At 39.1% G+C, this 12,482-nt stretch overlaps 1 protein-coding gene across 1 annotated transcript in view; it reads right to left on the reverse strand.

Moving 5' to 3' along the window:
* The window catches only part of LOC119720045 (mucin-4-like), a 64,144-nt gene that overhangs the window by 26,850 nt on the left and 24,812 nt on the right, over positions 1-12,482 (reverse strand). Inside the window, exons 13-28 of the mRNA XM_038189555.1 lie at positions 11,990-12,154; positions 11,585-11,701; positions 9,787-10,047; positions 9,314-9,466; positions 8,106-8,290; positions 7,482-7,662; positions 6,601-6,747; positions 6,252-6,383; positions 5,829-5,948; positions 5,054-5,299; positions 4,747-4,866; positions 3,470-3,595; positions 2,861-2,989; positions 2,333-2,470; positions 1,638-1,886; positions 1,086-1,226 (exon numbers count right to left, since the gene is read on the reverse strand). Of these exons, the coding sequence (XP_038045483.1) occupies positions 1,086-1,226; positions 1,638-1,886; positions 2,333-2,470; positions 2,861-2,989; positions 3,470-3,595; positions 4,747-4,866; positions 5,054-5,299; positions 5,829-5,948; positions 6,252-6,383; positions 6,601-6,747; positions 7,482-7,662; positions 8,106-8,290; positions 9,314-9,466; positions 9,787-10,047; positions 11,585-11,701; positions 11,990-12,154 (2,610 nt within the window). The remainder of the gene's footprint in view (positions 1-1,085; positions 1,227-1,637; positions 1,887-2,332; positions 2,471-2,860; positions 2,990-3,469; positions 3,596-4,746; positions 4,867-5,053; positions 5,300-5,828; positions 5,949-6,251; positions 6,384-6,600; positions 6,748-7,481; positions 7,663-8,105; positions 8,291-9,313; positions 9,467-9,786; positions 10,048-11,584; positions 11,702-11,989; positions 12,155-12,482) is intronic.

Consider the following 12,482-nt stretch of genomic DNA (forward strand, 5'->3'; position numbering starts at 1 on the left):
GTCTGGAGTCTTGTCTTTCAGGCTGATCAACCGAGAGTGAAGGGTATTGTGTGCTAGCGTGATATTATGTTCACGGACCACACACTCCAGCTGTTCAGACAGACTTCGGATGTATGGTAGGAATTGCCATAGGTTGTTGCTTGGCAATGGTGGTCATCTTAGCTCCAGGTGATGGTTTCTTTTTAGGGATCTTGAATGCTCACAGTTGGTACCCGTTGGCAGTGAGAGTGTTTTCAATGTGGTGATTGCAGTCCCGTGTGTTTGGTGGTAGAATGGCCATCATACACAGAGTATGTGGTTTCCAGACAGAGGACCACTATCTCAACGATCTGTTCAACCATCACTTGGGTGCAGGTATGGGGAGAGTCATTCATGTCGAGGTTGTGTCTGACCACCCTGACCGTGTCTTCAACAGCTGTCAGGGAACAATGCAGTCACGTCGTATGACACAATCTTGCGACCTGATGGTACTTTGAGGTCTGCAGTCTTGTCCACAAAGTCAGCGCTGTTCTCGATGTGATGAGGCGTGTTTCCAACTAATGGAGTTAGGATGTTTGCCAGGACCTTGCACAATTGGGCGGAGGGGGCGCCATTCTTGTGAATCTTAGGCAAACCTTTCAGTTTGCGTACCTCCTCTGTTGTTGGATAGATTTTGTGGTACAAAACCACAGGGTAGAGGGTTCAAACCTTTCTGCCACTTCCTCATAATAGCGATCAATTTGGACTCAAACTTGGATGTGGGATCTTTCTTTCTTCAGTTTACCATAAGTGACAACCGTGGCTCTGAGTCTCTGTGCGGTGCTCGAGTTTGTAATCCATACCTATGCCGTACTGACTATCAACTCTTCTATTGGGAGCTCACGTGGTGTTACTGCAAAGTTCAAACCTTTCCCTAAACCTTTCAACTATCAACAACGCCAGTTGATAAAGACACTGTGAGGGTGTCGCAAGCTCCTGATACGAGCAGGTTAACTCAAGTCCCCAAAAGACACCTTGCCATTTACTTGATTCAATAATGGGACTGGAAACGAACTTTCATGCTCAACAATGTCAATGATTATAACATGAAATCTCTAATGATTTACCTTGACATTGTCGGCCAGGTAACATTCCTGGAGCAGACACATATCCATCCATGCAGATACACATATAACTACCATCGCTGTTGAAGCAATCAGCAGTGTCTGAAGCACATTCATGACTATCGGTTGTGCATTCATTTACATCTGAAGGTGAACATACAAAGCAATCAAATAGAATAGTTAACTACCTAATATATCAACTAATCAACACAGCTGGGAAATTTGTTAATAACCTTTGTTGTCTGATTATGAAAATATTTAAACAATCCTGCTCAATATTCCTTTGCTTTTCAAATTCGTCTACCTACATCCTTGTTCTATGTTACACACTTAAAATGCATTTTTCTATTGGGAAGGACCAAATGTTTCCATTGGTATTTTATTTGGATAAATTAGCTGAGATAAACATTGATGAAAGTGCCCACTTGTGGGGAAAAACCCACTTGACACTATTTGTCATGGCAGAAGGATAATGCTATTTCAGTTGTGTATTGAAGATGTCAAAAATGAGCCTTGACATTTTTAGAGCACTGTTGACATAGAAAACGGACCAACCTTCACAGTATGTGCCATTTCCTTGATATGCTTGGTTACAGACACATTGGTAGCTGCCTGTAGAATCCATGCATGTTGCTAAGGAGTGGCAGTTATGAGAGTTCTCCTGGCATTCGTCAATATTATCACATGATACACGGCCATCACCACGGAAACCATCATCACAAATGCAGCGGTAGCTACCATCAGTATCTACACATGTACTGTTCATCACACAGGCGCTAATCCCTCCTTCACATTCATTAGCATCTACAAAAGATGGAATATATCAAAGTGTTAATTTGCTCTGAATATTTCATTCATACTCACTTCCAATGAAACAAAGGAAGCTGACTTAAATGGTAATCAAGCCATGGTTGTTTCAAATGTAATGCAATATAGAGGAATAGATTTGCAAGGTATGGGTGTGTGGAAGTCATATGCTTCCTAATCTCAACTCACCGGCACGAGTTCAGATTATGCATGTATATGCTTTTAGTACTGGTTTGTAAATGATAACTATCACTGATATCATTACTGTTCTTCTTTAGGCTTTGGAGATATGTGGTATAAAATCAACCACAACAGTTTCACTATCTTGGAATAAGAAACTTTGTAGATTCTGTTGGGATGCTTAATACAAATCGTTACTGATTGAAAATGTTTACTTTACAAGAAAAGGCTAAATAATAAAAATACAATAAAGTTACACTTACTTGCACAATAAGTACCATTGCCTCCATATCCACTGATACAGCTGCACTGAAACGAACCATCAATGTTAGTGCACAATGCGTTAGGATCACAGCCAGCATACAACGGATCATCAACAGGCAGGTTGCATTCATCAATATCTATATAAGGAGAAATGCCAATTGTATTCCAAGTAGGTAGTGTGAAGTTATGATAAAACAAATAGAACTGCTTTTATAAGCACATAATAAGCACACATAAAATCTTCATTTCAAAACCACACATTCATATTTTCTACAATATTAATTGTTATAGAAGGTTTTCAAATTAGTGTACAAATAACACACCCACACAAGTGTGTATTTTCCTGCAATCGGGGACCCCCTACTGTCCCTCTTTTGCTTGTACCTCAACTTTTTAGGAAGACCTCCCATATGATTTGTACACGATCGCCAAAAATGGGGACCTTCGGGAATTGGGGGACCCTATATTGTCCTCTATTGTTCAACGTCCCCTATTGAATGCAGAAACAAACACATCTGAGACCATACCTGAGCAGCTTCGCTGGTCATTGTCTAGCATGAAGCCAACTTGACAAAGACAATCATATCCACCTGCAGTGTTGTTACAAGTTGAATTGGCTCCACAGCTGTGAGTGTTAATTAAACACTCGTCAATATCTGCAATGAATTATGTTTATTTTCAACACAAATGTCAAAAACAAAATACACATGATGATACCATCTCTCAGCATTGTATAGCATTTTTTATTGGCATGTAAAAATGAACAAGCTTCCCATATCATGTCAAGATTTGACGATTTGTGTAACAAAACTAAAAACTTTTAACAGTATTTTTTTTCAGTCGCCTACAATAAATTGAAGTCCTCACAAACTTTCGGTCATCTGTCATCTCAAAGAAAAACAGTGTTTTGATACTGTTTTTTATTTATTGTTTAAATCTAGCTAGCTGTGTACCATTTTTATATTGGACTCAGCAGCATGCGGAATATGACTATTCAGGGTTGGCCTGTGCTAGCAGTTATTTTGAATTGGCCCAGTACGGATTAATGTTGGCAGACAAAAAGTGAAAGTGGTGATTATGGGAGGAGTACTTGCAATGACACAACCAGAATGCCTGTGGTGTCCTTGTTGTCTTACCTTGACACACCGTGGGATCGCCTACTGTTTGGTAACCACTGAAACACAGGCACGTCTCCACGTTAGATCCATTCAAATAGCAGTCACCATTGGCACATGAAGCAGTAACAGAACAATTGTTTTTAGCTTGAAAGGAAAGAAGACAATATTGGTTTATATCTCTGAAAGAAGTTGATACTATCATGACATATTTACATTTCCCTTTGGAAAAGCTATCACTCCTTTCTTATGTCTTAGGCTACTAGATTACTGTTGTGATTTGTTTCGGAATATGTCTTAAAAGCCTAGAGTTACTGTTTAATCAGAATAACCAATGATGTTGCACGCAGGTGGTATTTTACAGTCTTGATCCAAAACTGCTAAAGACGCTGCTGCAGTATAAGTCGCTTTTAACAAGAACAAAACAAATCCAGTTTTGGGAACTTTGGCAGTGCTTCCCAGCAAATTCTGAGCATTTGTCAAGCACACTGTATACAAGCTTATGCGCCTGCCTGAGGTATGCTCAGAATGTCCTGGTAGCGCTGTTCATGATAGCAACCTGTATCACCGTGGCTGCGTTAAGGCACTTGTCAGGGACTGGCAGATGTAAACTGCACTTCGCTGGCGTATTCCATAAACAACAGATACTCGGTGCAGTTTGAGGACATGCCAGAAAAAAAGTTCACAAGCTTATTCAGGTGTCACTAGAACCCGATGCTAGCTTGCTCGATCGGTCACAGGTCTTATAAATAGGGTTAAAAACGCTAAGACATGCGCCCCATCCTAGTCCCACCTCGATAATGCTTTCTTATTTTGTTTGCTGAATTTGTCCGTACATTTTCATAATAATAAGCCCTTTTCACACTAGCGCCTTTCAACCCGGGTTGAACTCAACCCTGGGCGAATCCAATGCCGCCCCAGGTTGAGTTTTTGATTTTTCAACCCCGCATTGTTTCACACTTGTTTCATGCAAATCACGCTTATCATGCTCAGTTATTCAGTTCAACCCAAGGCGAAATCAATCTCGGGGTTGACGCAGGGTTGACACAGGGTTGAAATTCTTCAAGTGTGAAAAGATGCATGTTTTCAACCCTGCGTCAACCCCGAGATTTGTCTAGTGTGAAAAGGGCTTTAGAGTTCAATATCAAGAATCTCTAGGCTCTCCCACAGTATGAAAATGCTACATATCTACTTAAACATACCAGTAGACTTGAATACACACTTGAGTGCCACTTGCAAGAGATGTACCGTCAGCATTCTGTACATAGCATGAACAGGACAGCATGACACTGACTTACCAAGACAACTTCCATCTTGCGTCTGTGTAAATGCTTCGTTGCACACACACACAAATGATCCGACATTGTTGCCACATTCCTGAGGGCAGTTGTCAATTTCAAGTGCACATTCATCAATATCTGCCACAAATGACAATTTAATGTTCAATTTATTAACATTAAGCAACCAATGCTCTTATGGTACAATCATGCATTTTCTTTCCCTCCTGTGACACGCATTGTAAATCTTGCCAAGGATCTTTGGATTCACTAAATTGCTGAAGTGTTTCACATATCAACAAGTCCATGCCAATCAAACGTTACTCACCTTGACAATCCATGCCATCCCCTGTAAAGCCAGCATTGCACTGACAGGTGAAGCTGCCCATGGTATCAGTGCAGGTGGCATTCACATGGCAGACTGGTGTCAACCTCTCACATTCATTCTCGTTGGTACATGTACGGCCGTCACCAGACCAGCCATTATTACAGCTGCAGTTATATGAACCATCAGTGTTATCACATGTTGCTTTGGTGTCACATTCATCAATGGTTCTGCTACACTCGTTGATATCTATGACAAGTAAAGATATTGTCTTCACTAGAAATAATTACTGGGTATTTTAATGTTTAAAAGTATTTGACACCTGCATGTTCAAAACATTAAAATGATGTCCACTAAAAAGATTCTCATGAAACCTTTATGGCAGTAAACAAACACAAATTATCATAGGCTTTGCACATGAGGCTATCATACAAAACTACACATGATCAAAGAAAGTCCACCAGACTCAAAACCCATTCAGTCAGTGCTGCCCCAAATGTACACATTCACTGAGTGGTTCCATTCCATCTGCTTTCTCCATCTCTATCATTTTATAGTAAATAACTGCAGAAGAAGGTTGCATTGAATTTTTATATTTTTTTCTTAACTGATGAAAATCGACTGAAAATATTGAGTACATTTGCCTTAATCAGCAGGTGACAATAACATGATCTAAAAAAAGGAATGGACAAGGTACAACTACAAGCAATTATCTATTCCAGACGTCTTTAGTTTAAACTCTAAGTGGATTTCAATGGGTTATACATCAAAAAGTTACCTGCACATGAGAAGCCACTGCCCTCGTAACCTTCACGACAGATACACTGATATGAACCAATAATGTTAGCACAGTCAGCATTGTCATCGCACCCATTCACTCCAATGCATTCATTGATGTCTGAAGGCAAACAATCATATATAACCAAATCAATGAAGTGCAGTAATGAGGGAAACACTCTCCAAATACAATTGGATAAAAATAATTTTAAATTAAATTTTTTAAAACATGTAAACTGCATGCATATCAAATTACGCAGGTCTCATCCGGGGATGACAGATTACATACATTTTAGATTACATACATTTTGACTTGTCAATGTAAAATTGTATTTTAAAACTGATATTAAAACTTAACAGATGCTTGGCATGCCCGCGTGCATTAATAGGGATAGCTAATACATTTTAAAAACATTTTTCAAACCTTGACAAGATGTGCCATCTCCATTGATATCCATAAAGCCTGTATTGCAGCTGCATTCAAAGCCACCGTGGGTGTTGTTACAGGTAGCATCGTCTGCACAGTTGTCAGTCTGAAGGTCACATTCATGGATATCTACAGGAAATGAAACCAAAGCCAAGCAATATGGTAGATAAGACACAACAGGCTTGACAAAAGGCAGCTATCCTTAATAATGTGTGTCCACAAATTGTTAGAAACTAAGAATAAAACACTACTTTACATAAAGATGCATGCTTTTACCAGTTAGATATTGTTCAAGTACTATAAGTACCAAGTTGAATTAAGAAAGCAATAATCCAGTTCAGCATACCAATACAATGCTTGCCGTCAACAAACAAGGAAAAGCCAGAGTTGCAGCTGCAGTTGAAGCTACCGAGGGTATTGACACAAATGTGATCACAACCACGTCCGTTATTGCTGGCTGGTTCGTCTCTGTACACAACACACTCATCAATATCTTCAAATGGAATACAAACATGAATATAAGTAACCTGTACAACGGTCTCTGTAAATGACCTATCGCGGTAGAATCGCAAGTTAAGGTAGAGTACATCATTTGTAATTTGTGCATTATCCGTTTGATGCAACAAAAGTGCTAAAAATATAAAGAAGGGTGCTATGAACAACTAACCTGATAAAGTTTTAGGTCAGTGAATGCAGTACATTCTGAGAAAACAATATTCTAGGATCTTGATTTTCAAATGAAAAGTTGCTGAGTCATGTTTTGAATTGCGTCCGAATTCAGTGACCGGGACACGTTCTCATTCAGCCGATTGCAGCTACGCGATGTCGCGCACTGTGATCCGACGAATTATAGCAACTGCGTGCTTCACCGAATTAAAAACCAACTACTAACAGGAATTTCAAAGACGCATCGTTGGAAATGGCCTTCTTTCATTGATTTCTTCAAAATGACAGCTTGCCAGAAAGAAGAATTTCACAAGGAGTTTAGTACCATTTCTTTAAACAAGTATGCTTTTCGACAATAATCACAGATAGCTGCAAATGATGGACTGTAGATTTAAGGAGTAGATGAATTCCTACATCTGAAACTAATTTGCTGCATTTCCCTTGTGATAGCTCTTCGAGTCTAAGACTTTAAGTTGAAGACTGTTCCATAGTCAAATGAACATCCCTCAGTAAGTCCAACCGTTTATGCATCGTCGCTAATTCTAATAGCAAAGTGCATACCCATGCATGTCTTGCCATCTCCGTGTGTTCCTTCCGGGCATGATCCACAGGTGAAATTTAGAGATGGTGGATCATCATCAAAACACGCCACTCCTAGGAAGCAGGGGTTGTCTTGACAAGCATCATAGTTCACCTCACAGAAGTCACCAGACCAGCCAGGTGTGCAGTTACATAACACTACCTGATCATCAAAACCACACTGAAGTTAGCTGCATGAAGGCCAAACAAACTGCATTTAACCCTAATTTATAGAACCAATTAGCATATCTGAACTGTTTAGCTTATTTTCGGCAAGCGCGAAACTGTCATTGAAGTTATATTTAACCTAACTCTGCCAGACGCAACACAGTGCACCAGGTGGAAAAGTCTGGTGCACTTTGATGCATTCAGCTACCAACACCAGTGCACAAACTGCCACTTCTGAGACAATGAAAGCTAGTCCCATTGAACAATGCCTTACTTGTATCCCAGCTGCTGCATTCGGTGACCACAGACTCTGAGGCAGTTTGGCCTTGATACTTTTTGCCTGATGGATCTTGCTACACTGGGCAGGCTAATTGTCACTTAGACAAGTGTTGCATGTTGCTGCATTTGGCAGGGTTTCTAGCATAGACAGAAACTCACCCCAAAGCGGTCCTCTGCGATGACATTGGTATCACCCACATACTGATCATACATACAGGTTCCATCATTCACACAGTCACACAGTTTCACTACTGGCTCCAATGTAGCATTGGAATTGCCGTCTGTTGCTAAGAAACCCAGGCTGACCTTTGACCTATCAGCCGGTGTCCATGTAAACAGGCCACCTATGAATAAATATACATATATTCTGAAACGTTAGTTCATCACAGATCTCATCGTTTGCACTTGTCATGCAAGGTGAGATGCATGACAGCTTGTTCATATAGTTTTTGTTATCAATATTGTATGTAAAGCAAGTATACAACACATTTCCTATACTAACACATTTAGTGTGTTCAACTTCATGTTGATCTATAAAATAATTGTTCACAGAATTCCTAAGTTTGATTCACACTTAATCGTGAAGATGTGTGGAGGGGTTGAAGATATATGGACAATTTCAAAAGTAATTTACAAAGAAAGTAGTACAGGCTCACTTTAAACACATTATCTCCCAAATTAACTTAGGAGTTATTCATTTTAGCACTAATTTGCATGCAGTTTAAGAGCATTGGTCAATGAACTAAAAAGGAACGTTCAAATAATTTTTTCGAGCAATCAAGTATAAAAGTACAATCATTCAAATTGAAATAATCATAAAAAGATCAATCAAATTTGCCCAAACCTTGAACCAAGAACATGTGAATGTACAAGTGCTAAACTGATTGCCCGTAAACAGGAATCAAAGGTCAAACCCTCATTAAATTAAGGTGCACCAAACTGAATGATTGGACGTTTTATAACTGAATGATTTAATTTCTTCTTTGGATGTGTTGGTAAGCAAATCCGAATTTCTATAAATGAAATTGACCGTCATGAAAATGAATAGCAACCAAAGAATTAGAGGTATGGTCGAAATCGCTTGAATATGTTTGTTCAAATATGAATTTGATTGTACTTCTCAGGTACTTGAGCAGGAAAACCTATACTCCAAAAGTAAATGTGGTCATGAAGTCTTTTATTCTCGAGTTCTATATATCATTAAGAGAGGCCATAACCCAAGTGGTCATTGTTTTTTTTGCATTAGGCTCCTCATATATGGGCTTAGTTTTATCCACCTTTTGATTGTGTGCAATATGTAACACATCTTCATAGATTATAGTTTATTTTGAAATGATGTGAGGCAGCTTGAATTAGACTGTACTAACCTGGTGACGTCACGGATGCACCCGGTATTATCTCCAGTAACTCAAATGAAATACCATCCCCATCAGGATCAATAACCTCCAACTGCAGTGTAAAGGGCTGTCCAACAACAACCTCGATTGTCTCAACAAGTGTGAAGATAGGTGCAAAATTGGCTAGAAAAAATAATAGAATTCATGATTGCTAATATAGGGAAATTGATTTGGTGGCACATGAGTTAATTGGAGAAAATATATATGTGTCCCTTAACATCAAACCAAACTGAGAGTAATTCAGGTCTGTAGTTTGAAAGCATAACTTTGAATGAAGCATATCTGCCAGTTCTACAGCACAGAAGATTTTAGAGCAAAAACCGAACATCCCATTTCATGGTCAGGTTATGTGTCTAATCATTAATTAGCAAGGTTTTCATTCAACACTTTTTATACATCAAATTTTATATCAGTATAGTATAAGAAATCCAAAGATTGCTTACTTGCTGCAACAAGGTTTGCAGTGTTCTCCTCGTTCAGTTTCATGGATGCCAGACCAATATCTGTACTACCCGTTGCCAAGGCATCATACAAACACACTTTGTTTTCTCCACAGGCATCTTGAGCAGCTTGGAGTGATGCCGCATCAGCTTCATTTATGAGATCTTCCAGGAACTTTGGTGTGAAATTCAGATCGTTCATATCTGACCAGTTCTCATCCGGAGGTACATAGTAGAACAGAGAATCACTTTCAGTGATTCGCCCTGCATATGAAGTCAAAATGTGATGGTCCAGTCAGATTTCACATGAAATCAGTAACACAAATTAATTGCATTAACTTCAAATTCTGGATCGGACCTGTCTATAGTTATAGTCTGAGTATCACCCATTGTCCAATGGAGTCTTCTCGGTAACCAACATCTGATATATGTGAGCAATGCAAATTTCCTTCGACCTGCACTACATTGTGACATCATTTTAATCAATGTGGACTAAGCTGTTGATTGGTCCATTTGGATGCCAAGTTCTATTTTTGTAATACAACTGGTGCCTGAATGTGCCTGCTGAATGGTCGGAATCTGGAGGTCATGACCCAGTTTTGTTTTGCATAATTAAGCACCAAATCTGTTCGCATATCATAGACCCTTACTGTGCAAGGGAATATTCCATAGACCAGTCTATGGTAAGACAGGATACATTTTGACAAATGATGATAATGGAACAAGGAAAACAGAATTCCAAATTGTAAATGTCAAACTTTGCTGGCCAGTTGCACAGCACTTGTCACCACTGATACGTGGACATTTTGAAGAGAGTTTCAATAGATGTGAGTATTATCAATTTAAGGCGACCTGTTACAAATAACCCTATAGACAACACACAACTAATCCGTATCTAAAACCCACTGGACAATGTCATTATGAGTATTGAAGGATTTGAGGGAGTGCTTGTAAAAGTAATCAGTCACTTGATTAGCATTGACACAAAACAAATTCTTGCTTAGTTTACACACATTTGTTTTCTTGTGGGACACTGGGATATTCATATACGAAAGCACATGTGAAAACAATCCTCAGTGGACATAATTTTGGCTGAAGGCTATCAAGAAGGGAATGAATATGTGCTTGATCGATTTTAAACTAACAGCCTGGACGTGGATAACAGCCCGAGCCGAAAGCGAGGGTTATTATTCACATCCAGGCCCCTAGCCGATTATAAATGCACTTGTTTAAATGCACTTGTTTAATTATGTTCTTATAGGAGATTGGCACGCGCATGGCGTGTACTGCGCAATGTGCCACAGAACGCAGTGGTGCCAGTGTAGCGTGAATTTAGGACTCTATGAAATACGGACTCTTTGGTATTATTGTGCACGCCCAAGTCCTAAGATAATTAGGAGAGTGACGACTGGTCGCGTGTGAGGGTTCAACCAATGGGCATCCCAATTTCATAGCAGTTGAAATGTCATGTGACACCAGAAAAACAGTGTTCTAAACCAGTGAGTATTTTTTCAACCATTTTAAACCACCCATGTGACGGCTCTTGACCAATAGGAATGAGTATACTGTCTGGGTATTTATGAATTGTTTAATGTTGGCAACTTCAAAAGCCGATTGCTCAAATTTATCATAATTCCTTCATTTACAGAAATAGCCCATTTGCCATTTGTCATTTTAACATCTTTTCAGGCCGAATTGGTTGGATCTCAACTCGGCAACAGTTGTGTTGTACTTCCTTTCGGTTGTCCTTGTTTTTAGAAGATAGCTAAACAATATAGTTATTCCTAAAAATGTAACTTACATGTTTCACCAAAATTAAAGAAGTCTTGTTCCACAAAGTTTCCATCTAGGCCTGAAGCTTGTTGAAAGATGCCATTCCGCTTCTGAATATCGTTACCTTGGTTACCATCCCATACACCTATAAAATGTGAAAACAAATGCACTAAAGTTTCTAATTCACAATAGATGGTTTAACTTTACAAGGACTTTTCTTAATAAACATTCAAATTTCTTTGCCATCTTTCCTGACATGAGTCTTTGTTCTGCCATGTTGATGATTTTGCCTACAAAAATGAATAAATTTAATTCAGCAGTTATTTCTTTTCAAAAGCAGAGCACAAAACAAAGCATGCACATATAGAGTGGCCTCATGCAAATGATTAAGGGCCATAACCAATCTGAGCTTGTCGTTGATTGTATGCCTTACCCAGCAATCCCACTGTTTTGTTCATGTAGTCTTGGCCTAGTTGCAGTGAAACATCAGCAAAGCCGTTGCTGATCCCGACGGATATTCGGATATCCTCTGGATACATTGCAATAACTTTGATCGGATCTTCCTCTCTCTGCACAGTGAAATTCCCAAACTGCAAACCTTCAAAAAAGTTACGAAAGAGATCAACTGACTTCTACTAAGTTATGGACTGGTCCAAGTCAATACATTTTTAAAGATGAGAGTGAATGTTGATAATCTGGTGAAATCAAGACCACAATCTACCATTATTATCCCACCATTACCCCTACCCCAATTATCAATGAAGGAAAAGTCATCTTGAATGAAATCTTCCTCAGATTTCTACAAAACTGTAGGTTTTAAAATGGACTTGTCAGCTATGTAATAGCTTTTATGGTAGCAGAAGTGCAACTCAGATTAAGCTGCAGTGAAGTTTATCTATTTTGTTAAATAAAATGACATACAGGGA

This window comes from Patiria miniata, unplaced genomic scaffold (assembly GCF_015706575.1).
Source record: "Patiria miniata isolate m_02_andy unplaced genomic scaffold, ASM1570657v1 HiC_scaffold_9, whole genome shotgun sequence".
Lineage (NCBI taxonomy): Eukaryota > Metazoa > Echinodermata > Asteroidea > Valvatida > Asterinidae > Patiria > Patiria miniata.